Source organism: Perca fluviatilis, chromosome 12, assembly GCF_010015445.1.
Source record: "Perca fluviatilis chromosome 12, GENO_Pfluv_1.0, whole genome shotgun sequence".
In the NCBI taxonomy this organism is placed as follows: Eukaryota; Metazoa; Chordata; class Actinopteri; order Perciformes; family Percidae; genus Perca; species Perca fluviatilis.
Window position 1 is genome coordinate 35,220,803 of NC_053123.1, and position 24,995 is coordinate 35,245,797.

A 24,995-nucleotide genomic window follows, 5' to 3' on the forward strand; every position below is an offset into this window, starting at 1 on the left:
GTGTGTGTGTGTGTGTGTGTGTGTGTGTGTGTGTGTGTGTGTGTGTGTGTGTGCATGTGTGTGGTGTGTCGGTGTGTGTGTGTGTATGTGTGTGTGTATATGTCTGTGTGTGCATGTGTGTGTGTGCGTGTGTTTGTGTCTGTGTGTGTCTGTGTTTGTGTGTGTGTGTGTTTCTCTGTGTGTGTGTGTGTGTTTCTCTGTGTGTGTTTCTCAGTGTGTGTGTGTGTGTGTGCGTGTTTGTGTGTGTGTGTGTGTGTGTTCTCCTGTCTTTGTGAGGACATTTTACTCTGTTTTAGGGTTCAGAATGAACTTAAAGCTGGATGTGTCACAGTCATTATAAACATATCCTGAAATGGGTCAGTGTGTGTTATCTGTGCATGTGTGTGCATGTGCACGTGTGTGTACATATGTGTGTGTGTGTGTGTGTCTCTTCCCTGCTGGAAGCTGAGCCGATCATAACCTTGCTTCTTAATCACCTCAAGATTTCTCAGCTTTTTGCTTGATGATTCACCGCCGCTCTCGGGGATTTGGATTTGATTTCACCATCTCACCCCGCCTCCCTCCCTCTCTGTATCCCCCGCCCCCCTCCCCCCAGGTGGACTGTGGCTGCAGCTGTGATTGGATGAGCCTGTCCGCCTGGCCGTCAGAGGAAGGGTCTGATGAGCGAGCAGACGCCCTGCTATGGCAGCTGATGGTGCGGAGCAGAGCGCGCTGAGCGACCCTGGAGCCTGGGCCACCGCCATGAACAACCTGGGCATCGTGCCGGTCGGCATCAGCGGGCAGCCGCTGGTTTCAGGTAACTGTTATCAGTCTGCTGGACCCTCCTCCACAGTGCTGCAGAGGAAGGTCTGGCTAGTCCACACAGCATTTTGCTGGATGGGACAAAAACCTGCTCTGGTTTATTGGCATTTCTTTAATCAACCAATCTCTAATGTCCATTCCTTGTGTTTCTTGGCCCAAACAAATCTTTTCTGCCTGTTGCCTCAACTTAGCAGTGGTTTCCTAGCAGCTACTTGACCATGAAGGCCTGATTCGCGCAGTCTCCTCTTAACAGTTGTTCTAGAGATGTGTCTGCTGCTAGAACTCTGTGTGGCATTCATCTGGTCTCTAATCTGAGCTGCTGTTAACTTGCGATTTCTGAGGCTGGTGACTCGGATGAACTTATCCTCAGCAGCAGAGGTGACTCTTGGTCTTCCTTTCCTGGGGCGGTCCTCATGTGAGCCAGTTTCGTTGTGCGCTTTGATGGTTTTTGCGGCTCACGCGGGGACACATTCAAAGTTTTCGCAATTTTCTGGACTGACTGACCTTCATTTGTTAAAGTAATGATGGCCACTTGTTTCTCTTTACTTAGCTGATTGGTTCTTGCCATAATATAAATTCTAACAGTTGTCCAATAGGGCTGTCGGCTGTGTATCAACCTGACTTCTGCACAACACAACTGATGGTCCCAACCCCATTAATAAGGGAAGAAATTCCACTAATTAACCCTGACAAGGCACACCTGTGAAGTGAAAACCATTTCAGGTGACTACCTCATGAAGCTCATTGAGAGAACACCAAGGGTTTGCAGCGCTATCAAAAAAAGCAAAGTGTGGCTACTTTGAGGAATCTAAAATATAAGACATGTTTTCAGTTATTTCACACTTTTTTGTTAAGTACATAATTCCATATGTGTTCATTCATAGTTTTGATGCCTTCAGTGATAATCTACAATGTAAATAGTCATGAAAATAAAGAAAACGCATTGAATGAGAAGGTGTGTCCAACTTTTGGCCTGTACTGTATATTAGTGCTGTCAAACGATTAAAATATTTAATCGCGATTAATCGCATTAATGTCATAGTTAACTTGCAATTAATCACACATTTTTATCTATTCTAAATGTCCCTTGATTTCTTTTTGTCCCATTATTTTTTTCCTCATTTTAATGCTCTTATCAGCATGGAGAAGTGGATCGGCTTGCTTTGTTTTTTTGTCGCCTGGCTTGGCTCAGGAAGGTCTGGCTAGTCCACACAGCATTTTGCTGGATGGGAGAAAAACAGGCTCTGGTTTATTGGCATTTCACCAGGTAGCCCCAAGGACCACATGAGTAGTAGTAGAAGTAGTAGTAGTAGTAGTAGTAGAAGTAGTAGTAGTTCTAAAAATGAAAATTGAATATTGATATTATCTGTTTCCCACCTTGTTAAGTCATTGTTGATAATTATTGTGAGAAATCATTAACATGATCATTAATCATTAATAATCATATATAACTAAAAGCAAACTGAGCACATTTGTTATTTCAGAAGAGTGTATCAAACTGGTAGCCCTTCGTATGACTCAATACCCATGAAGTAGTTCTCAGTTTGGTGACCCCTGCTCTAAACCAATCACAATCGTCTTGGGGTGGGGTTAAGCTCCGGACGGAGCCACGGTGCCTCTGCTAAATAGTCTCAGGAAGGAACTTGTTTTGGTGAAACATGTGTACGTTACAGTTTAGATTCTCTGCCCGAGCCCGAGCCCGACCCGAGCCTGGCCCGACTTCGGGCCGGGCCATTATTTTCCGCCACTATCCTCGGCACTACTATCCTAGCAAGTTTGGAGGAAAGTCGGAGGTATGGAACCATTTTAAACAAGTTGTGGGAAGTGACAACATAGGCTATGTGTCGGCTTTGTTGAGTGCATTAAGTGCGGCCGCTGTTCGCCTATGACAGCAAATAAAACGGAGAAGTGGATGATGAAGAAACACATGAAGCAGGCTCGCCATGGCAGAAAAGATGATAGTCAGCCTTCAACGTCCTCTTTTGTCTTCTTCAAGCATAGGCTCCCCCTGAGGGCGAGGCAAGGCCTCCCAGAGAAATACGTTGAGTTTTTTTTTACGTTTCTTCATTCAGATCCATTTGCAATCCGTTCCATTCTGAATAAACAAACAGCGCAGTTTACATGCTTCGCTCTTGTTGCATTATTCATTAAGATAATTTTAAACAGATTTCTGCAGTTCAAACAACTCTGAATTGTAGTTGAGAACGTCAGTTATGACGGCCCACGGATTAAAAAAGTGTCGGGTTGAAATCGGGCTCGGGCTCATAATTCCAATTAATGTGTCGGGCCGGGCCGGGCTTGGACACAATGTGCACGGGCTCGGGCAGGGTCGGGCTTGATTTTTTGGGCCCGATCTAAGCTCTAGTGTACGTTCAAAACTTGTTTTAGTCGTGCAACAGAAAACTCAGATTGGACAGATAGTCTAGCTAGCTGTCTGGATTTACCCTGCAGAGATCTGATCTCTCTCTCCTCTCTCTCTCTCTCTCTCTCCTCTCTCTCTCTCTCTCTCTCTCTCTCCCCTCTCTCTCTCCCTCTCTCTCCCTCTCTCCCCTCTCTCTCTCACTCTCCCCCTCTCTCTCTCTCTCTCTTTCTCTCTCCACTCTCTCTCTGTCTCTCTCCCTCTCTCCTCTCCCCCCTTTCTCTCTCCCTCTCTGCCCCTCTCTCTCTCTCTCTCTCCTCTCCCCTCTCCCTCTCTCTCTCCCTCTTTCTCTCTCTCTCTCCCTCTCTCCTCTCCCCCCTTTCTATCTCCCGCTCTTCCCCTCTTTCTCTCCCCCTCTCTCCCTCTCTCTTTCTCCCTCTCTTGTACTCTAGAACGGGTACACTTTATTAAATGGGATCTCTGAGTTAATCTGGGAATAATCAGATGCATGAGAGGAGCTTTTCGAAAAGGAGGGAGAGACAGAAACATAACTCTGCAGCGGAGTGAAAATATTAAGATGATGACATGATTATATTACAGAGATGATGTGATGCTGAGACGACTCCACCTCTGGAAACAGCTGCAGCTCTAAACTGTAAAATGTGGGAACATTTAGATCCTGAGCAGCTGAAAGAGGACCTGATGATGTGTGATTAAAGTGGCAGTTAACCCCAAAATCACTGAAACACGTTTCCACCACAGACTGTAAAAAATAATGGACAAAACTAATTCCTTCAACCCTTGTAGTATGTTGTCTTTCTACATACTTCTCTCTACTGCTGTCTCTCTACATACTACTCTCTACTGCTGTCTCTCTACATGCTACTCTCTACTGCTGTCTCTCTACATACTACTCTCTACTGCTGTCTCTCTACATACTACTCTACTGTCTCTCTACATACTACTCTCTACTGCTGTCTCTCTACATACTACTCTCTACTGCTGTCTCTCTACATACTACTCTCTACTGTCATCTCTCTACTCTCTACTGCTGTCTCTCTACATACTACTCTCTACTGCTGTCTCTCTACATACTACTCTCTACTGCTGTCTCTCTACATACTACTCTCTACTGCTGTCTCTCTACATACTACTCTCTACTGTCGTCTCTCTTCATACTATGTCATTTTCAAGCTCTGCCCGGTGAATTTTTGCGTTGTGACGTTGACAGCCACTGCCCAAGCAACTGTATTTCACAATACGTTATGATTAGGTGAAAGCATAGCTCACGTTAAATAAATACTGTGGATTAAGGGTTAACTTTATATACAGTTTTATATTCTGCAGTATGTGTGGGTGAGTCCTGACTGAACAGATGTGTGTGTCTCCTTTGTGTTCCTGGTAAAACACACACAAAAGAATCCCAATTAAATATGTTTTCTTTGTGTCCCTGTCTCTGGTTTTCCTCCTCCTCCTCTCTTTCTCTCTGGCAGCAGCAGCACAGCTCCGAGCCAGAGAGAAACCAACCTGGCTTGAATCATTTTGGCTGTGTGAGAAAAAGCAGCGCTCTGTGATTATGACGAATGTGTTGCACCGAGATGTGTAATTTACCTTTCAGGGTTATCGCAGACAGCGCTCTAATGAGTTTTCCTTAGACCCGAGGAATGTGTGACTGCACATGATCAGATTTATGGAAGATTATCTCCCTCCGAGTGTTGTCTTTTTCCTTTTTATAAGCCTGAGGATCTTATATAAAGAGTCTGTTGTAGAGTACACGGTGTACACTGACGCTGGTACAGAATACGTTAGGAAGACATTGGGATTGTGCTGCTTCAAAAATATTTGCCTTCAAAACAGGGCTGCACAATCAATATTTTTTTTTTATCATCATTGCAAGATCAACAATCGAGTAAGACTGCGAGACATCGAGAAAGACTGCGCAGACATCGAGAAAGACTGCAAGACATCGAGAAAGACTGCGAGACATCGAGAAAGACTGCAAGACATCGAGAAAGACTGCGAGACATTGAGAAAGACTCGCAAGACATCGAGAAAGACTGCGAAACTTCGAGAAAGATTTCGAGACATCGAGAAAGACTGCGAGACATCGAGAAAGACTGCGAGACATCGAGAAAGATTTTGAGACATCGAGAAAGACTGCAAGACGAGTAAGACTGCGAGACATCGAGAAAGACTGCAAGAAATCGAGTAAGACTGCGAGACATTGAGAAAGACTGCGAGACATCGAGTAAGACTGCGAGACATCGAGAAAGACTGCAAGACATCGAGAAAGACTGCAAGACATTGAGAAAGACTGTAAGAAATCGAGTAAGACTGCAAGACATTGAGAAAGACTGCGAGACATCGAGTAAGACTGCGAGACATTGAGAAAGACTGCGAGACATCGAGTAAGACTGCGAGACATCGAGAAAGACTGCAAGACATCGAGAAAGACTGCAAGACATCGAGAAAGACTGCAAGAAATCGAGTAAGACTGCGAGACATTGAGAAAGACTGCAAGACATCGAGAAAGACTGCGAGACATCGAGAAAGACTGCGAGACATCGAGAAAGACTGCAAGACATCGAGAAAGACTGCAAGACATCGAGTAAGACTGCGAGACATTGAGAAAGACTGCGAGACATCGAGAAAGACTGCAAGAAATCGAGTAAGACTGCGAGACATCGAGAAAGACTGCGAGACATCGAGAAAGACTGCGAGACATCGAGAAAGACTGCAAGACATCGAGAAAGACTGCAAGACATCGAGGAAGACTTCCGCGGTGACATCGGAAAGATTTCGAGACATCGAGAAAGATTTCGAGACATCGAGAAAGACTGCGAGACATCGAGAAAGACTGCAAGACATCGAGAAAGACTTCGAGACATCGAGAAAGACTGCAAGAAATCGAGAAAGACTGCAAGGCATCGAGAAAGACTGCAAGACATCGAGAAAGACTGCAAGACATCGAGAAAGACTGCGAGACATCGAGAAAGACTGCGAGACATTGAGAAAGACTACGAGACATCGAGAAAGACTGCAAGACATCGAGAAAGACTGCGAGACATCGAGAAAGACTGCGAGACATCGAGAAAGATTTCGAGACATCGAGAAAGATTTCGAGACATCGAGAAAGACTGCAAGATTTCGAGACATCGAGAAAGACTGCAAGACTGCAAGACGAGAAAGACTGCGAGACAATGTGAAAGACTTCCACACATCGAGAAACTCTTTGACACATCGAGAAAGACTTCGAGACATTGAGAAAGACTTCGAGACATTGAAAAAAAACTTCAACATAGTCGAAGATTAATTTAATAGTTGACAACTTATCTATACATCTTTTCAGCTTAGAGACATTCTGTTTTTAAGGAGGGAGGAGGGAGGGAAAGAAGAAAGGAATTACGTAGGGAAGAAGGTAGGGAAGGAAAGAGGAGAAGGATGAAATAAAGGTGGAAAGGATGGAAAGAAAAGGGAAGGAAGAAATATTGGAAATACGGTAAAGGAAGGCTAATTAGGAAAGGATGGAAAGAGGGAAGAAAGGAAGTACGTAGGGAAGAAAGTAGGGAAGGATAGAAAGTGGAAAGGATGAAAAGAAAAGAGAAAGAAGGAAGGATTCCATTTTTTGTCACAGGAGGAGAGAAGAAACTAGAAAATAGCCACATTTATGCTACGTTTCCACGTGGCCGGCTATTTTCATAAACGGACATTTCAACCTCTCCGTTTTCAAAAATCACATCGTGCTCAGCTGTCAGTTTTCAGTAAAGTGGTCGTTTACACGTACCCGTGTATATGCCGTTAATGCAGTCAAGAGCACGCCAGACCTGTAGGTGGCGGTGTAAACGAGAAGCTCAAGCCCACGTTAGCCAATCAGAATCCCGAAAATAGCAACAACAGCAACAAATCACTTCCTCTCTTTCTCTCTCGGCTGCCTAAACCTCCGTTTGTCCCAGTTTACGTGCAAACGAAATTTCCAAAATCTCCACTCTGGCTGGAGTTTTTAGAAAGACTCGGTTTCAGAGCAGAATTCTCCGTTTGTGTGTAAACGAAGGGAAATGTCTCCGTTTGTAAAAATAACCACGTACTGTACGTGTAAACGGGGTCTTAACAAGCTGCAATCACACAAGTTTACCTGTTTTTTCATTTTTTTTAAATGACTCAAAGCAAATTAATCGATTATCAAAATCATTGGCGATTAATTAAGTGACCACTTAATCTTTGCAGCTCTACTTTTTTTATCCCTCAGACCTTTTCTTTTCCTCTTTACAAAATGAAAGCGCCTCCCTTCCTGTGTGCTGCTGATTGTTTCGGGTCGCTGGCAGACGTAAAAAATCCCACATCTTTCACAGTGAATCAGCGCTGCATTCAATCAATCCTCCACAAAAGAAGCATTTCTTTCTATTGGATTACTCCACAGGACGTGTGAGACAGCCTCCCTCGCCTGTGATTTGAATCACTTTATCGTGCCGTGGGTTGTGTTGTGTTTTCTGCTGACGGAGGAAGATGCGGCCGCCACTGCAGCGCCATCCTCCACCCTGTAGCCGCTCTATCTGCACCCAGACAGCTGAAACATTGCTGCTGTCGCCTCCGTCCTCCCTCTGTTTATCTTCATCTCTTTCTCTTTGTCCCGGGGAACGGACATTTTCTTCTCCTCTGCTCTCTTGTAGTTTGCTTTCCTCTCACATCTAGTCCCCATTTCTCTCCTTCTCTTATCTCTTTCCTCCCAGATAGCGATGTTTTATTTCTCTCTTTGGCTTTTGTTACTCCCTTTCTTCCCTCACTTGTGTGTGATGAGGGTCTTGTATTGTACGAGTGAATCTCTGTGGACAGCTTGAAATTCTTTTGGAAAATGCTGGGCAAGTATTGGGTCAAGTGTACATTTTTTAATCAGACATGATAGATAAACTGTATTTGATCATCCTTACAGTCAGTTTTATTACCCATATAACCATACTATTTAGAATCCAAGAATTAGATTTAGTACGTCCCACTACGTAGAGATGCATGTATGACAAAAATGCCAGGATGTCCGACTGCATCCGGTCACATTTTGCAGTTTGCGAGCCAGCATGCTTTCTGACTATTCTGACCCACAATCCTTTGCACAGCATTTTCAGTATGAGCAAGAGGGTCAAAGTTCTACATGCAATATTATGTAGAAATAGTATGTACCCATCGTATGCACACATACTTAAAGTAAAAAGAACTAGAACTGAAAGCATTTCTGACGGAGTCCAAGCCTCCCTGGTGCGAGTTGCCCCCGGCAAACGTCAGGAAATATCGCAACACACGAGCTGCAAGGTCTGTTGTTAATTGCAATTGCAGATTTCTACTTTGATTATTTGATTATAGCGCCCCCTAATGGCCAGGTTTTGCCAAATTTGTTACAGAGCCTCAGACCGCCAAGTTTTGCGTTAATAGCATTTACTTTGGCCAAAATATGCTGAAATTCGTGTTTGGTCACTAGCTACAAAAGTTTGGTTGTTCGTAATTTGCGCATTTCATAACCAAGCAATGTTCTTTTGATAACTTTTTGTCAGGGTCATGTGAAGATGCTATAAACCGAGTTTTCAGGCAGATCGTGGTAAAACCCTAGAAGGAGTTCGATAAAGTATGTTCAGTTTTTGTGTGAAAACAGTTCTTTGCATAAATGGACGTGGCCTAAGGTTTTTAAATGTGTATTCTGACCCACAATACTTTGCACAGCATGCGTGAGAAAGAGGGTCAATGTGCAATGTTATATAAAAGTAGTATGTCCCAATTGTATGTAGTATGTCCCTTAAGTCATTTTCACTGTTGTGTCTCTCTGTTTTGCAGACTCTCTGTGTATCCAGAGGTTCGACCCCGGGCTGGGACTCATCACTCCCATAAACCCCCTGATGGCGGGCATCAGCCTGGTCCCTCCCCCGCCCGTACCGCCAGACATGCCGCTCATCAAGGAGATAATCCACTGCAAGAGCTGCACTCTCTTCCCGCAGAACCCCAGTAAGATCTTGGGCCCTATCTTGCACCTGGCGCCGTGCAGTGCCAAGCCAGACGCAAGTGTCTTTACTAGTTTAAGACCGACGCAGTTGTCAGTTTCCCGTCCATTCACCCACGTTGTTTAAATAACAAATGTACCTGCGCCCATCTGTGGCCCATGAGCGTGCTGGTCTTACAGGGAGGTGTGTTCAGGTGCATTCTGGGCATATTGCTATCTTGAGGCAGCGGGAAGTGATCGCACCATTGACCAACAAAAACCTGGTCTAAAGTCAATAACGCAGCATTTCATTGTTATTTTAACAGAGCATTAGTAAAATGCTCCTAGGCTTGTGCACAGCACGCGCACACTATGCTTGTTACACACACAGGGACGCACAGCAGCACACACACATGCAGAAGATTACAAATAAAAATATTACGGTGTAAATCCTCCATCATAACAGCAATGCTCCAAGGTCCAAACGTGCCTGGCTTTTAAAGGGAATGGGAGATGATCTCTGATTGGTTGATTACATGTTACACCCCAAAACACACCTCTGATTAATGAAGACACTAAGGACAACCCTTTAGAACCAGGCGCCTGGCACACAGACACTTTTTTCCGCCGTCAAAACTAGCAAAAGTAGATTTGGACACGCCCTAAACACACCTGCACCAGGTGCTTCACGGCGTGCGTTTAGATCGTTAAAATAGGGCCCCTTACCTTTGTGTCCTAAAAATTTGAGGATATCAGGAAAGATGATGATGATTGTTCTTCTTCAGACCTGCCCCCTCCCTCGACTCGGGAGCGCCCGCCTGGTTGTAAGACGGTGTTTGTCGGAGGTTTGCCGGAGAACGCCACCGAGGAGATCATCAGGGAAGTGTTCGAACAGTGCGGAGAGATCATCGCCATCCGCAAGAGCAAGAAGAACTTCTGCCACATCCGCTTCAGCGAGGAGTTCATGGTGGACAAGTCCCTTTACCTGTCAGGTGAGCAGAAAAACCTGGCACTCACTCACTCCTTTCTAACTCCACAGCTCCAGATGTTTTTTACATGTCAGACTTGTAGTCTTTAACCAAGGTTCAAGTGTCATGACTGGAGAATATTTATCAGGCTGCACACAGAAAAACCAAAGGCTTTATAAACCAATGTGGAGAGGACGTAACAGTTGCGTAACTGCAGTTGCATATGCTTTGTAGTGTCAGTATAACAGGGTTGGCTAGCTAGCTTGCATATTCCAACAAGCTTTAAAGGAATACGCCACCGTTTGTTGAAATAGGGCTTATCACGGTCTCCCCTGGCTGTAGATAGGTGGGCCAACGCATTTTTGTCTCAGTGCAAGTAATTAGGTTGTTTTTTTGTCTTTTGTTGGCTCACTTTTAGTCACAACATGCTAACCAGCAACATAGGATTCCATTCACTACGCTAAGCTAACTAGCGGCGGCGCTAAAACGATGCATGCACAAAAAATGCATTGGCCCACATATCTCCAGCTAGGGGACACTGTGATAAGCCCTATTTCAACAAACGGTGGCGTATCCCTTTAAGGCTACATTAGTTACAGAAAATGAGCTGAATATCCTACTGGTGGCTCCAGCGATGGATAAGTTGAAAAGTAGTCATTTTCTGAAGGGGAGTTTAATAAAGAGTGTTTGGTGGACTCTGCTACGCCAATATGCCCAGAGAAAAAGAGGCGTTTGAGAACGTGCCGCTTTCCAGGCGGCATGTTCGTTTTTATGTGCCACCTGACATAAAATTAATATTGAGCAGAATTGAGTTTAGCCTATTGGTCCGGCCCTCCACAACAGTCCCTGTTTCTCATGTGGCCCCTTTGGAAAATTAATTGCCCACCCCTGCTCTAACGAATAGTTTTCTCTCCTCTCAGGGTACCGGATGCGTATCGGGTCCAGCACTGATAAGAAAGACTCAGGGAGGATCCACGTAGACTTTGCCCAGGCCAGAGACGACCTGTACGAGTGGGAGTGTAAGCAGCGCTTGTTCGCCCGAGAGGAACGACACCGCCGCAAGATCCACGAAGACCGCCTCCGACCACCGTCTCCTCCTCCCATAGTGCACTTCTCTGAGCATGAGTCGGCGATGCTAGCGGAGAAACTGAAAGGTGAGGACATTGTCTCAATTGAAACACTCAAAAATTAGAAGTTATGAGTCAGCTGTTATATTGATGATGTTCTTCTTCCCTCCAATAATAACTACAGAAAGATTCAGACACCAGATGTTTATTTTACATTTTAAATGGTTTTAGAATGAAATAAATCAAACTTCCATGTTGCGGATGTGCAGAAATACCTACAGTCGGTAACTACACGTCACGGCTTTCTGACACCCTATTGGTTTGTACGCGATCCATTGAACCTGCACATGACACAAATCACGTCACACTCCAGCAAGGAAATAGCAGACGTACGTAGCCTCGAGACTTAAGGGAACTCGAGTGAAATGTCCCAACCAAGCACCAGCAAGGAGGTTGGTAGCCAGGAAGACCAGCCAACCCTTCTACATCCCTGGCCATACCTGGAAGACCAGCCAACCTTTCTACATCCCTGGCTGTACCAAGAAGACCAGCCAACCCTTCTACATCCCTGGCTGTACCAAGAAGACCAGCAAACCCTTCTACATCCCTGGCTGTACGTGGAAGACCAGCAAACCCTTCTACATCCCTGGCCACACCTGGAAGACCAGCCAACCTTTCTACATCCCTGGCTGTACCAAGAAGACCAGCCAACCCTTCTACATCCCTGGCCGTACCAAGAAGACCAGCAAACCCTTCTACATCCCTGGCTGTACCAAGAAGACAAGCCAACCCTTCTCCATCCATGGCTGTACCAAGAAGACCAGCCAACCCTTCAACATCCCTGGCCATACTAGAAAGACCAGCCGACATTTCTACATCCCTGGCTGTACCAGGAAGACCAGCCAACCTTTCTACATCCCTGGCCATACTAGAAAGACCAGCCAACCCTTCAACATCCCTGGCTGTACCAAGAAGACCAGCCAACCTTTCTACATCCCAAGCTGTAGCTGGAAGACCAGCCAACCCTTCTACATCCCTGGCCATACTAGAAAGACCAGCCGACCTTTCTACATCCCTAGCTATACCAAGAAGACCAGCCAACCCTTCTACATCCTTGGCTGTACCTGGAAGAATTTTTCGAAATGGTTGGATGCAAAAACAACTCCTTTCGAATGCGCTGCAAGCTCTGCGCACCCAAGTACCATGAGCTAATTATTTCCAAAACTCGACGTCTAATTTGAAAAAGCATATTGATATTATTTTTAAGTAGTTTTGAAACCAGTGAATTGATACTTAAACTTCTACAGAACAACAATGTAGACTACAACAATTAGTCAGCCTTAAAGGTCCCATGACATGGTGCTATTTGGATGCTTTTATATAGGCCTTAGTGGTCCCCTAATACTGTATCTGAAGTCTCTTTTATATAGACCTTAGTGGTCCCCTAATACTGTATCTGCGGTCTCTTCTATATAGACCTTAGTGGTCCCCTAATACTGTATCTGAAGTCTCTTTTATATAGGCCTTAGTGATCCCCTAATACTGTATCTGAAGTCTCTTTTATATAGGCCTTAGTGGTCCCCTAATACTGTATCTGAAGTCTCTTTTCCGAAATTCAGCCTTGGTGCAGAATTACAGCCACTAGAGCCAGTCCCACAATGAGATTTCCTTAGGATGTGCCATTTCTGTGTCTGTAGCTATTGAGGAGGAGAGAGGGGGGGGGCAAGGTGGAGGGTGGGGGTGTGGCCTTGACCAACTGCTCCTTATGACCTCATAAGGAGCAAGAGTCCTGATTGGCCCATCTGAGCTTTAATTTTCTCAAAGGCAGAGCAGGATACCCAGGGCTCGGTTTACACCTATCACCATTTCTAGCCACTGGGGGACCATAGGCAGGCTGGGGGAACTCATATTAATGTTAAAAAACCTCATAAAGTGACATTTTCATGCCATGGGACCTTTAAGTAACCCTTGACGATGCAATGTGGATCTGTAAATATTCAGTTCTTTGGGCCCTCAGAGAAGTAGAGCTTTGCTAAATCTTCATTCCAGCTTGATATAAGTTGCATTATTGTGACCGTGACACTGAAACAGGAAGCTGTTCCTGTTTAAAACTGCACACATTTTGATGCTAAGTTTCCAGTTTGTTGCAGCAATGACTGCTGATTTATTCTCACCTAATTCAGCTGTTGCTCAGAGGGATCTTTGTCTCTCTCTGGCCTCTCAGTTGTCAGTCTGGTTGAACCGTTGCACAGCGTTTCATTCTCCCCGTACAAAACTAAAGAACATCTATTTGTAAAGACTTTCTACGAGCAGAAAGCTTCAAAGAGCATTCAGACAAATAGAGAAGTCCTGAAGACATCTGACTGGAGTCAATCAAGCCTTGTGTCTGGGTTTGAACAGTGGTGGGTAAAAATAGACTGTGAAGACGTTAGTGTCCACAGAGGCTTCGGGAGGCGGAGAAATCTGCAGCCGTAGTCATGGATACAATGATGGGGGGGGGAGGAAGACAATCACTTAGAATATATATATATATATATATATATATTAGTCTAAAATCATGTTCAGCCTCTCAAAGCTGATCTGTGTGTGTGTGTGTGTGTGTGTGTGTGTGTGTCTGTGTGTGTGTGTGTGTTTGTGTGTTTTTGTTTGTGTGTGTGTGTGTGTGTGTGTGTGTCTGTATGTTCTGTGTGTGGGTGTGGGTGGGTGTGTGTGTGTGTGTGTATGTGTGTGTGTTTGTGTGTGTATGTGTGTGTGTGTTTGTGCCTGTTTGTGTGTATCTGTGTGTGTGTCTGTGTGTGTGTCTGTGTGTGTGTGTGTGTGTGTGTGTGTGTGTGTGTGTGTGTGTGTGTGTGTGTGTGTGTGTGTGTATGTGTATGTATGTCTGTCTCTGTGTGTGTGTCTGTGTAGTGTGTGTGTGTGTGTGTGTGTGTTTGTGCCTGTGTGTGTGTGTGTGTCTGTGTGTGTGTGTGTTTGTGCCTGTGTGTGTGTTTGTGTGTGTTTGTGCCTGTGTGTGTGTGTGTGTTTGTGCCTGTTTGTGTGTATGTATGTGTGTGTGTGTGTGTGTGTGTAAGTGTGTGTGTAAGTGTGTGTGTGTGTCTGTGTGTGTGTGTGTGTGTGTGTGTGTGTGTGTGTGTGTGTCTGTGTGTGTACATGCATGTGTGTGTGTCTGTGTCTGTGTGCGTGTGTGTGTCTGTGTGTGTATGTGTGTGTGTCTGTATGTGTGTGTCTGTGTGTGTGTGTGTGTCTGTGTGTCTGTGTGTGCCTGTGTGTGTGAGTGTGTGTGTGCCTGTGTGTGTGCGTGTGTGTGTTTAATCTCCTGTTGGGAACAACACATTGAAGTGAATGATTCAGGAAACTGCGCAATTATTGATGCTCTTCAAGAACAAATGGCTCAGTTTGTCTCCAGCAGAGCTGCAGTTTGTGTGTGTGTGTGTGTGTGTGTGTGTGCATGTGTGTGTGTGTGTTAGAGTTTGGGGTATTAGTTGGTAAGAATGTGGGGTTCCTGTTGGTTATCGGCTAAGTATCCCTTTAAGTGGACGCTATATTTAGAATATTTTCAGCGCTTTACGTTGCTGTCAGACGGGGAACTGAAGCCGTTATCTCTGCTGCCTCCATCGCTCAGTTAGTTTGTGTTGTTGTGTGACTTTCTTTAGCGTTGAGCAAAAGAAACAGTCCATGCTAGCTGCCAGTGAAGGCTATTGCTTAAACCACACATATACACTCTGTAGATGACTTTTCCGGGTTCCTCAGAGCTGCTTTCTCTGCACGAGGACAGATCGGTGGAGAGAGAGGAAACGTGGGAGAGAACTGGCGGAGGTGTAGATGAGCAACGTGTGAAGGTCACTCCTCCTCTTCCTCCTCCTTCTCTTCCTCCTCCATTGTTTCCTGCTGTGATTCTTATCTCCATGACTGAAAATACTCCAGTTGTACAGTAGAAATCTAAAAATATGTCCGTCTTCACACAGAGGAGAACTGCAGTCTCATTACTCCTACTGTGACAACGCACACACCTGTTTCAGGAAAACGAGCATCCTCTGCTCCATTTATGGTCCGTATTGGAGAAGATCCACTGCAAATAGATTAGATAAAATAAAGAGGGGAATGCCCACTACTCCCAGGGTTTCCCCTACCAATAAAAGTCTTAGGTGCAGCACACTAACTTCTGATTTTCAATCACACAGTAACGTCAGACAATCTTCTTCCTGTTCACACCATGCCCAGTGTGTGTAAAAGGTCATGTGATGTATGTTGCCATACGTGTTAATATGGAAGCAGATTAGTTCTGCTACTGGAGCTAAATCTCTGGTGTGGACAGAGATAGTTTTTAGTCCCAAAACGCCGCTTAAAAATGAAAATGTAGCAGTGTAGATGGAGCCTCATAGAAACCAGCATTACGTTGCTTTGCTTTGTTAATGTTTGCTTCTGAATCTCTAATGTACTGTTGCTACCAAAAACTCCACCTGTGTGCCTCCGATACCTAACATAAACAGGCATGTTTTCTCTCTGAATAAGCTTTTATGAATTCATTCTTCTCTTCACACAGCAGGGGAAATACATTTCCTTTCTCCCTCCAGTCGCTGTGTTCATTGTGCTCGCTGTAATGTGACTGTAATCTGCTGCTGTGTATGAATGGGGCTTTATCTGAGCGGGGAAAGTGTCTTCTTACAGGTTGTGTTGCAGTGGGTATTGAGCTCATTAAATGCTCTCTAATTCACTCTGTTCTGCCGTCGTCTGCGCTTCAATTATTATTCAAATGGGGGAGAACGCACTTGACAGAGGCCCGCCGAGACTCAGTGGCACTTTATATGACTGAGACCAAACACAGCCTGTGGTTTTTGGTTGAAAGGTTGAAAATCAAAAATGCTTTTTGTGTTCATTTGCTGTGGTGTGGACTACAGAGGCGTGAACAGTGAACGCCCCGAGAGAAGGGTTTCAATCCTCACTAGCTGCTCAGTTTGTTTAGCCCGACTGAATGTTAAAGGTCCCATGAAATGACTTCCACATCCTGGTGTGATGGTGCGCGAAACAGGGAGCTGCCGAGCAGGAAGTACCTAGATTATTTAGTGAAGTTAAAGTGCCAGTACAAGAGTGTAAAAATACTCAAGTTACAAGTAAAAGTCCTGCTTTAAAACCCTACCGAAGTAAAGGTATGTAAGTATTCTCAGCAGTAATAGTATATAAATATTCTGCATCGTGTTGGTTATAGTTAGTTATAATTTGGGGTTATCGTTGGGTATAGTTTGGGGTAATAGTTGGGTATAGTTTGGGGTTTTAGTTGGGTATAGTTTGGGGTAATAGTTGGGTATAGTTTGGGGTAATAGTTGGGTATAGTTTGGGGTAATAGTTGGGTATAGTTTGGGGTTTTAGTTGGGTATAGTTTGGGGTTTTAGTTGGGTATAGTTTGGGGTTTTAGTTGGGTATAGTATGGGGTTTTAGTTGGGTATAGTTTGGGGTTTTAGTTGGCTATAGTTTGGGGTAATAGTTGGCTATAGTTTGGGGTAATAGTTGGGTATAGTTTGGGGTTTTAGTTTGTTATAGTTTGGGGTAATAGTTTGGTATAGTTTGGGGTTTTAGTTGGGTATAGTTTGGGGCTTTAGTTGGGTATAGTTTAGTTGGGTATAGTTTGGGGTTTTAGTTGGGTATAGTTTGGGGTAATAGTTGGGTATAGTTTGGGGTTTTAGTTTGTTATAGTTTGGGGTAATAGTTTGGTATAGTTTGGGGTTATAGTTGGTTATAGTTTGGGATAATAGTTTGGTATAGTTTGGGGTAATAGTTGAGTATAGTTTGGGGTTTTAGTTGGTTATAGTTTAGGGTAATAGTTGGGTATAGTTTGGGGTAATAGTTGGTTATAGTTTTGGGTAATAGTTGGGTATAGTTTGGGGTAATAGTAATGTATAGTTTGGGGTAATAGTTGGGTATAGTTTGGGGTAATAGTTGGTTATAGTTTTGGGTAATAGTTGGGTATAGTTTGGGGTAATAGTTGGGTATAGTTTGGGGTAATAGTTGGGTATAGTTTGGAGTAATAGTTAGGTATAGTTTGGGGTAATAGTTGGTTATAGTTTGGGGTAATAGTTGGGTATAGTTTGGGGTAATAGTTGGTTATAGTTTGGGGTAATAGTTGGGTATAGTTTGGGGTAATAGTTGGGTATTTGGGTAATAGTTGGGTATAGTTTGGAGTAATGTGGGTATAGTTTGGGGTAATAGTTGGGTATAGTTTGGGGTAATAGTTGGTTATAGTTTGGGGTAATAGTTGGGTATAGTTTGGGGTAATTATTGGGTTGTTTGGGGTTAATAGTTGGGTATAGTTTGGGGTAATAGTTGGGTATAGTATGGGGGTTTTAGTTGGGTATAGTTTGGGGTAATAGTTGGGTATAGTTTGGGGTAATAGTTGGGTATAGTTTGGGGTTTTTAGTTGGGTATAGTTTGGGATAATAGTTGAGGTATAGTTTGGGAGTAATAGTTTAAGTATAGTTTGGGGTTTTAGTTTGTTATAGTTTGGGGTAATAGTTTGGTATAGTTTGGGGTTTTAGTTGGGTATAGTTTGGGGCTTTAGTTGGGTATAGTTTAGTTGGGTATAGTTTGGGTTTTAGTTGGGTATAGTTTTGGGTAATAGTTGGGTATAGTTTGGGGTAATAGTTGGGTATAGTTTGGGGTAATAGTTGGGTATAGTTTGGGGTAATAGTTGGGTATAGTTTGGGGTAATAGTTGGGTATAGTTTGGGGTAATAGTTGGTTATAGTTTGGGGTTATCGTTGGGTATAGTTTGGGGTAATAGTTGGTTATAGTTTGGGGTAATAGTTGGTTATAGTTTGGGGTAATAGTTGGGTATAGTTTGGGGTAATAGTTATGTATAGTTTGGGGTAATAGTTGGGTATAGTTTTGGGTAATAGTTGGTTATAGTTTTGGTAATAGTTAGGTATAGTTTGGAGTAATAGTTGGGTATAGTTTGGAGTAATAGTTAGGTATAGTTTGGGGTAATAGTTGGGTATAGTTTGGGTTTTAGTTGGGTATAGTTTGGGGTAATAGTTGGTTATAGTTTGGAGTAATAGTTAGGTATAGTTTGGGGTAATAGTTGGGTATAGTTTGGGGTAAAGGTTGGGTATAGTTTGGGGTAATAGTTGGTTATAGTTTTGGGTAATAGTTAGGTATAGTTTGGGGTAATAGTTGGGTATAGTTTGGAGTAATAGTTGGTTATAGTTTTGGGTAATAGTTAGGTATAGTTTGGAGTAATAGTTAGGTATAGTTTGGGGTAATAGTTGGTTATAGTTTTGGGTAATAGTTAGGTATAGTTTGGGGTAATCGTTAGGTATAGTTTGGAGTAATAGTTAGGTATAGTTTGGGGTAATAGTTGGGTATAGTTTGGGGTAATAGTTGGTTATAGTTTTGTGTAATAGTTAGGTATAGTTTGGAGTAATAGTTAGGTATAGTTTGGAGTAATAGTTGGGTATAGTTTGGGGTTTCAGTTGATTGTGGAACTGGAGATTGGCAATCTGTTATTGATTAAAAACACCGACATATTCCTCGTGCTGTTTTTCAGATGATCATAAATTCAGCGAGGCAACGGCGGTGCTGTTCACCTGGATCGACCGCGGCGAAGTCAACCGGCGGACCGCCAACCACTTCTACTCCATGATCCAGTCGGCCAACAGCCACGTCCGTCGGCTGATGAGCGAGAAAGCTCAGCACGAGGAGGAGATGGAGCGCGCCAAAGAGATCTTCAAGAACGCCCTGCTGGCCATTTTAACTCAGTGTAAGGACAATTTATTATTTAAGGCACAAGCAGGCGATCAGGCAGACTGAGCAGCTGTTCAGGTACGTTCCTCTCAGGACTTCACTACAGTTAGCTGCATGTTTCATAAAGCTCCACCGTTGAGAGAAATGAAAAATCTCCAACAACACTACCTGACTCGTTTGTTTTTTAGCAGGATGTAGTTTGTATTGCTTTTAACCCTCTGAGGTCTGAGGACATTTTCTATATTTTTTAATTTGTAGTTAAATTCCCCTTTAAAGGGTATTTCCATCAACATGTTCAGAACAAACTCAGCTTTCTAGGGTGAGGCCAAACACTGGTGTTAGAGCAGTTTGTAAAGAGATAATTTGGCCCTGAAGCTGAAAAGATGAAGTTGTAACTAAAAAAATGTAACTACACATCGCAGCGACGCACAGCCATGGCTCGGTAGTGTTGCATTTCCCCCCTGACTTATTTCCTGATTCTCCTTCTCCATAACCAACATGAAATCAAGGAGAGGGTTAACTTATCCTGCTCCAGATTTCCCACCGTGGTCAGAAAGAACAGGGGAGACTCTTTGATGATGACTCTAGAGTCGCTACCCGCTCCGAAGCTAATTGCCGTCACTCTCTCACTTCTCCCTTGCTCTACCACCCACTTCTCCCCACACACACACACACACACACACACACACACACACACACACACACACCAGCGCACAAGTATAAACATCAGGCAACTAATGTAGGCTACGGCGAAAGCTCTGCATGGAGCCTCTGCAGAATCATAAAACAGGCTTTAGGTTCACAAAAATGCAACTCCGCCCATTATACAGAATGGCAGATGCATCACAAGCTATCTTCCCTGTCTCCTAATTCACTATACATATATATATATATATATATAGTGGAGATTCTGCCCTTTCCATCAATATTCAAACTGTTTTTGCACTTTATTATCGCTGAAATATAGATGGCGACATTGAAAAAGCATTCCTCAAAGGGTTGAACTGTGAGATGTGTCTCTGCTTTCTTTACACCGTACTTGTCGATATCAATGGGGTGGACAAAGTAATTGAAACACCTGTTGAGAACAACACAACATAGTTGAACAGCAGCACAGACTGCATCCGCTACAATGATCCTACGGTTGACACAATTTGAATTAACACAAATTGCATTCAGTTCAATTCAGTTAATTTAAGAAGGGAAAAGAGCGCTAATTAACAAAACGCATGATTATACGTGGGTTAAAAATGAAAAAATTAGCCCAAAAGGCTGTTTTTCATCTGTTGTCCCTTGGCCTTGATGTTAAAAAGGATTTTTTTGAAATACAAAGGAACTAAAAAAGACAACACACACACAAAACAAGACCCAGCACAGAAGGAAAAGGATTAGAGACCAAACAAAGCACAAAGCAGAACAGGCTACAGGGTACAACAACAAAGAGAGTTAAAGAGTTTATTAAAGGACTGTTGCATTAAAGACTGCATCAGTCTGTGTTTTCTTTCAACTAACACAGAAAATCTCTGAGTGTCTTTTGCGATGTGTTTATTGCATTTGATATCGCGATGACGGCAAAACAACAATATATTGTGCAGCAGACATGTTGACTTGTCATAGTAGGAAAAGCACAGCTGAGGTTGATAACCTTAACGATGGCTCAGTTCCATCAAGTGTCCCAGTAAGATATTTCAGTGAGTCAGCATGCACAATACCAGGACCTCTCCTGAGTGGAATGCAGCCATCAGTAATGGTTTAATACCAGGACCTCTCCTAAGTAGAATGCAGCCATCAGTAATGGTTTAATACCAGGACCTCTCCTAAGTGGAATGCAGCCATCAGTAATGGTTTAATACCAGGACCTCTCCTAAGTGGAATGAAGCCATCAGTAATGGTTTAATACCAGGACCTCTCCTAAGTGGAATGCAGCCATCAGTAATGGTTTAATACCAGGACCTCTCCTAAGTGGAATGCAGCCATCAGTAATGGTTTAATACCAGGACCTCTCCTAAGTGGAATGCAGCCATCAGTAATGGTTTAATACCAGGGACCTCTCCTCTGGGAATGCGCATCAGTAATGGTTTAATACCAGGGCCTCTAAGTGGAATGCAGCCATCAGTAATGGTTTAATACCAGGACCTCTCCTAAGTGGAATGCAGCCATCATTAATGGTTTAATACCAGGACCTCTCCAAAGTGGAATGCAGCCATCAGTAATGGTTTAATACCAGGACCTCTCCTAAGTGGAATGCACCTGTGCTTTTCCTACTATGACATGTCAACATGTCTGCCGTGAAAAAGGTCTATTAAAGCAACACCAAAGCACTTTTCCCGCTTCGGTCCCCCTACAGTTGGAAGCAGAATTGTCCATTACCGCTGTCATAATGTCTCATTACGTCTCATTCGAAATACAGATCCGCTACCCGATCTGGCAAACAGCATTAATGTAATGTAATGGACAATTCCTCTTCTAACCTGTAGGGGGGGGCGAAGCGGGAAAAGTGCTTTTGTGTTGATTTAATTGTCTTAAGTGTCTGTTATAATTTCCCACAGCTTTAAAGAAATGTATTCACATGTCTTGTTTTTTCCGACCAAAAGTCTAAAACCTAAAGAGACTCAGTGTCAATCAGAAATCAGAATCAGAAAAGGTACACATTTGTCTTGGTGAAAGGTACATACATACACAAACAATACAAACATATTATATTATTTTTTTGTATTTATTTATTTATTTTATTTAAAAGGGACAATGCATCAATTGACATTTTTTGTTTACACTCAAAATGTAAATGTGCCAGAGTTAGCAAAAAAGCAAATTTTCATCTGTAGTCCCTTGGCTGGTCAACACATCATCATATTACATTAATAAAAAAGAATGCCAGACAGATAGAAAGCAAATTAAGAAAGAAGAGAAAAGAGAAAGGGACAAAAAACATAAATAAAAAATAAGTACAATACGAAGGGTACCTGCAGTTTTGATTGTTTTTAATCCATCTCTTTAGTGTGGTTTTAAATGATAGATAGCTGGTGTTTTCTCTGAGTTCAATAGGAAGGCAGTTCCAATAATTGAGATGAGAGAAGACTGTTTGGCCAAACTTAAATATTAATATGAAATAAACAGAAAAACATACAAATATATATACATACTAAATAACTGCTGCATATCAAAACCAAGGCTGAAAGGGTTGAGTGCCGGCGGAATTATCCCCGTCATAAACCTCCCAGTGTCCCGGTCCGTCTCACTGCTGCAGACTGAGCTGCAGTCTTAGATTACCGTGAAGCCATTTGCACCACATCCCCTTTTAAATCTTACTGCCTTGGATGCAAGCCATTTGTTCTGCAAGGCATCTCAGCCCAGTCTCCATGACAACACTTCCCCTCCCATCCATTATCTTCAGCTCGCTGTGAGGCGCTGATCAGGTCAGTGGCTCCGAGGTTTCAGAGTCAGTAGAGACGACGCTCGGACACAATGACTGAAGACCTCAGTGCATGTTTCAAGAAACGCTACAGGCAAAAACATCGTTCTTTTATCAGAGTTTTTGGGTGATTTTTGCTTCCATAACATGTCTTCTTTCAGGCTAGTGGAAAAAAAGACATCCAAAATACCCATTTAGGTGTTTATTTTTCCTACACTTTGTCTATTTGTGTCTGTAGATTTCTCCTAAATTCCCCAAAATGTAGCATTACATGTACATAATGCCTTTATTCTAAATGTTTTCCAATGAAAAGAAAATAAGGAAATCAGATAATGAAAAAATCTCAATTAAAAGCAAGAACTGGAACCATAAAACACAGAGACAATAAAATGGTAATACAAGTAGATACAATACAGTAGCAAAAATTTGAATAAAACCATGTTAAACATATTGAATATTCACGGATGCTTTTTTCAAAATAAAAGTATATGTTAAATATGCAGTAGGTAAGCCTTATAAAACTACCTTTCTGTCATATCTGCTGAAACTGACTTCATGAAGCAGGTCAAATCTGGCTCCTCTGGCTCCACCTACAGCCTGTAGTGGGATTTACAAAAATCCACAGCTCCCTGTTCAGATGCACCAATCAGGGCCAGCATGAACATCAGCAGAAACATTTTAAAGAGTAATGTGTTAGAAGCTTTTGGTGTTCGTTAGAATTCAAAACAATTGAAGCCAATTTCAACTTGTAAATAAAGTTGTGTTTGCACCTGCACACACAGTTCACTTGTTTCTATCAAACTATCTCTGTGTCTATATTTAGGATATGCTATGAACATGGGAACATGGGGACATGGAACGTCCAAATACCAGTAAACGTAAAGTTTTCTTTTTCCACTTGTCAAGTTGGGGAAGCCAAAAGAAACGTGTAATAATAAGTGTAATAAACATTAGAAAACCATTTTTAAAAACCTCAAAAGTGCCGAAAAACGCCGGAGAAATCGTAAAATGTCGAAGAAACTTCAAAAAGCATCAAATGTTTAAAAAATGTAGGGAAAAAAGTCTAAAGTGGCAAAAGCATAAAAGTTTTCGAAAAAAACATCAAGGACCAACTCAGTTATTGATTGGTCAATGGCATCAAATCATCCACAAACATTCTCCAACGGAGCAAGACAACGATGATAGATAGATAGATAGATAGATAGATAGATAGATAGATAGATAGATAGATGGTAGATAGATAGATAGATAGATAGATGGTAGATAGATAGATAGATAGATAGATAGATAGATACTTTATTCATCCCAATCACTCACAGAAATTTAAAGAGTTAACAATTTCTGAAGTGATTAAAAAGGTCTAGTATGGACTGACCATGTGATCCAATGACCATGATAAGGTGCTATCGTAAAGTGTGTGCAGCGGTGGTAGTGCAAAAGTGAACAGTGCAGGGATTGAACAGTTGATGATGTCATTTATGATACGATGATGCCCCAACGGGAAACTGGGTTGTTTTATTTACTTGCCCGACGCGGCGTTTTACTATCCCCGGGACATCGGGCATAACCCTTAATGTTGAACCCTGCACACTGGGATCTCAGTGTGTTCGTGAAGATACTTGATGAGAGCTGAAAGAGGCAGCTGGAGACACCAAAATCAGCAGCTACAAGAGTCTGAAAGCTGCATCGAGCGAAAGTGAAATATGACTCAATGCAGATTTAACAATGCAGTTCATTAAGAATAAAAAATAAGATGTAAACAAGTCTTATAAATACAAAGTTTTAAAAGTCTGCAGGCAGCCACAGCCGTGAGGTAAGAATATCTGTACTATTTGTCAAGTGTCAACACAATCTCACTCCCAACTCGTCAGATATCGATGCACAAAGCACCCTTTAGCGTCTTTATGGGATGCCCAGGATGGCTCTGTATGGGACTGCTGTTAGATGACATAGTATGAAGAGCGACAACGGTAGCTAGTAGTATGAAAGAGGCAGGTTGGGGTGGATAGGTCAAACAACACACGACTTTCACCCAGGAGACCGGGGTATGTGTCCCGTTGTCCTGCGTGTCACATAAATGTACATTTTATAACCCCACCTATGATCTTTTCCTAACCATCACTAAGTGGTTTTACCCTGCATGTTGAATAGTGACTCCAAGGATCCCAACCCAGGATTTAAAAGCGTCAAACATTGACACCAATGGTCCTGACCCAGAGCATCACAAAAACTGATTCCAAGGGTCCCGACCCAGGATTTAAAAGCGTCAAAAAATGACTCCAATGGTCCCGACCCAGAGCATCACAAAAACTCATTCCAATGGTCATGACCCAGGATTTAAAAGCATCAAAAAGTCCAATGGTCCCGACCCAGGATTTAAAAGCGTCAAAAAGTTCAATGGTCCTGACACAGAGCATCAAAAAGTGACTCCAATGGTCCTGACCCAGGATTTAAAAGCGTCAAAAAGTCCAATGGTCCCAACCCAGGATTTAAAAGCGTCAAAAAGTACAATGGTCCTGACCCAGAGTATCAAAAAGTGACTCCAATGGTCCTGACCCAGGATTTAAAAGCGTCAAAAAGTACAATGGTCCTGACCCAGAGCATCAAAAAGTGACTCCAATGGTCCTGACCCAGGATTTAAAAGCGTCAAAAAGTACAATGGTCCCAACCTAGGATTTAAAAGCATCAAAAAGTAC

At 42.9% G+C, this 24,995-nt stretch overlaps 1 protein-coding gene across 1 annotated transcript in view; it reads left to right on the plus strand.

Moving 5' to 3' along the window:
• enox1 (ecto-NOX disulfide-thiol exchanger 1) overlaps positions 1–24,995 on the plus strand; it is a 129,347-nt gene that overhangs the window by 73,116 nt on the left and 31,236 nt on the right. Inside the window, exons 3-7 of the mRNA XM_039818866.1 lie at positions 596–796; positions 8,978–9,145; positions 9,905–10,111; positions 11,008–11,241; positions 18,691–18,903. Coding sequence (XP_039674800.1) covers positions 682–796; positions 8,978–9,145; positions 9,905–10,111; positions 11,008–11,241; positions 18,691–18,903 — 937 coding nt within the window. The 5' untranslated portion in view covers positions 596–681. The remainder of the gene's footprint in view (positions 1–595; positions 797–8,977; positions 9,146–9,904; positions 10,112–11,007; positions 11,242–18,690; positions 18,904–24,995) is intronic.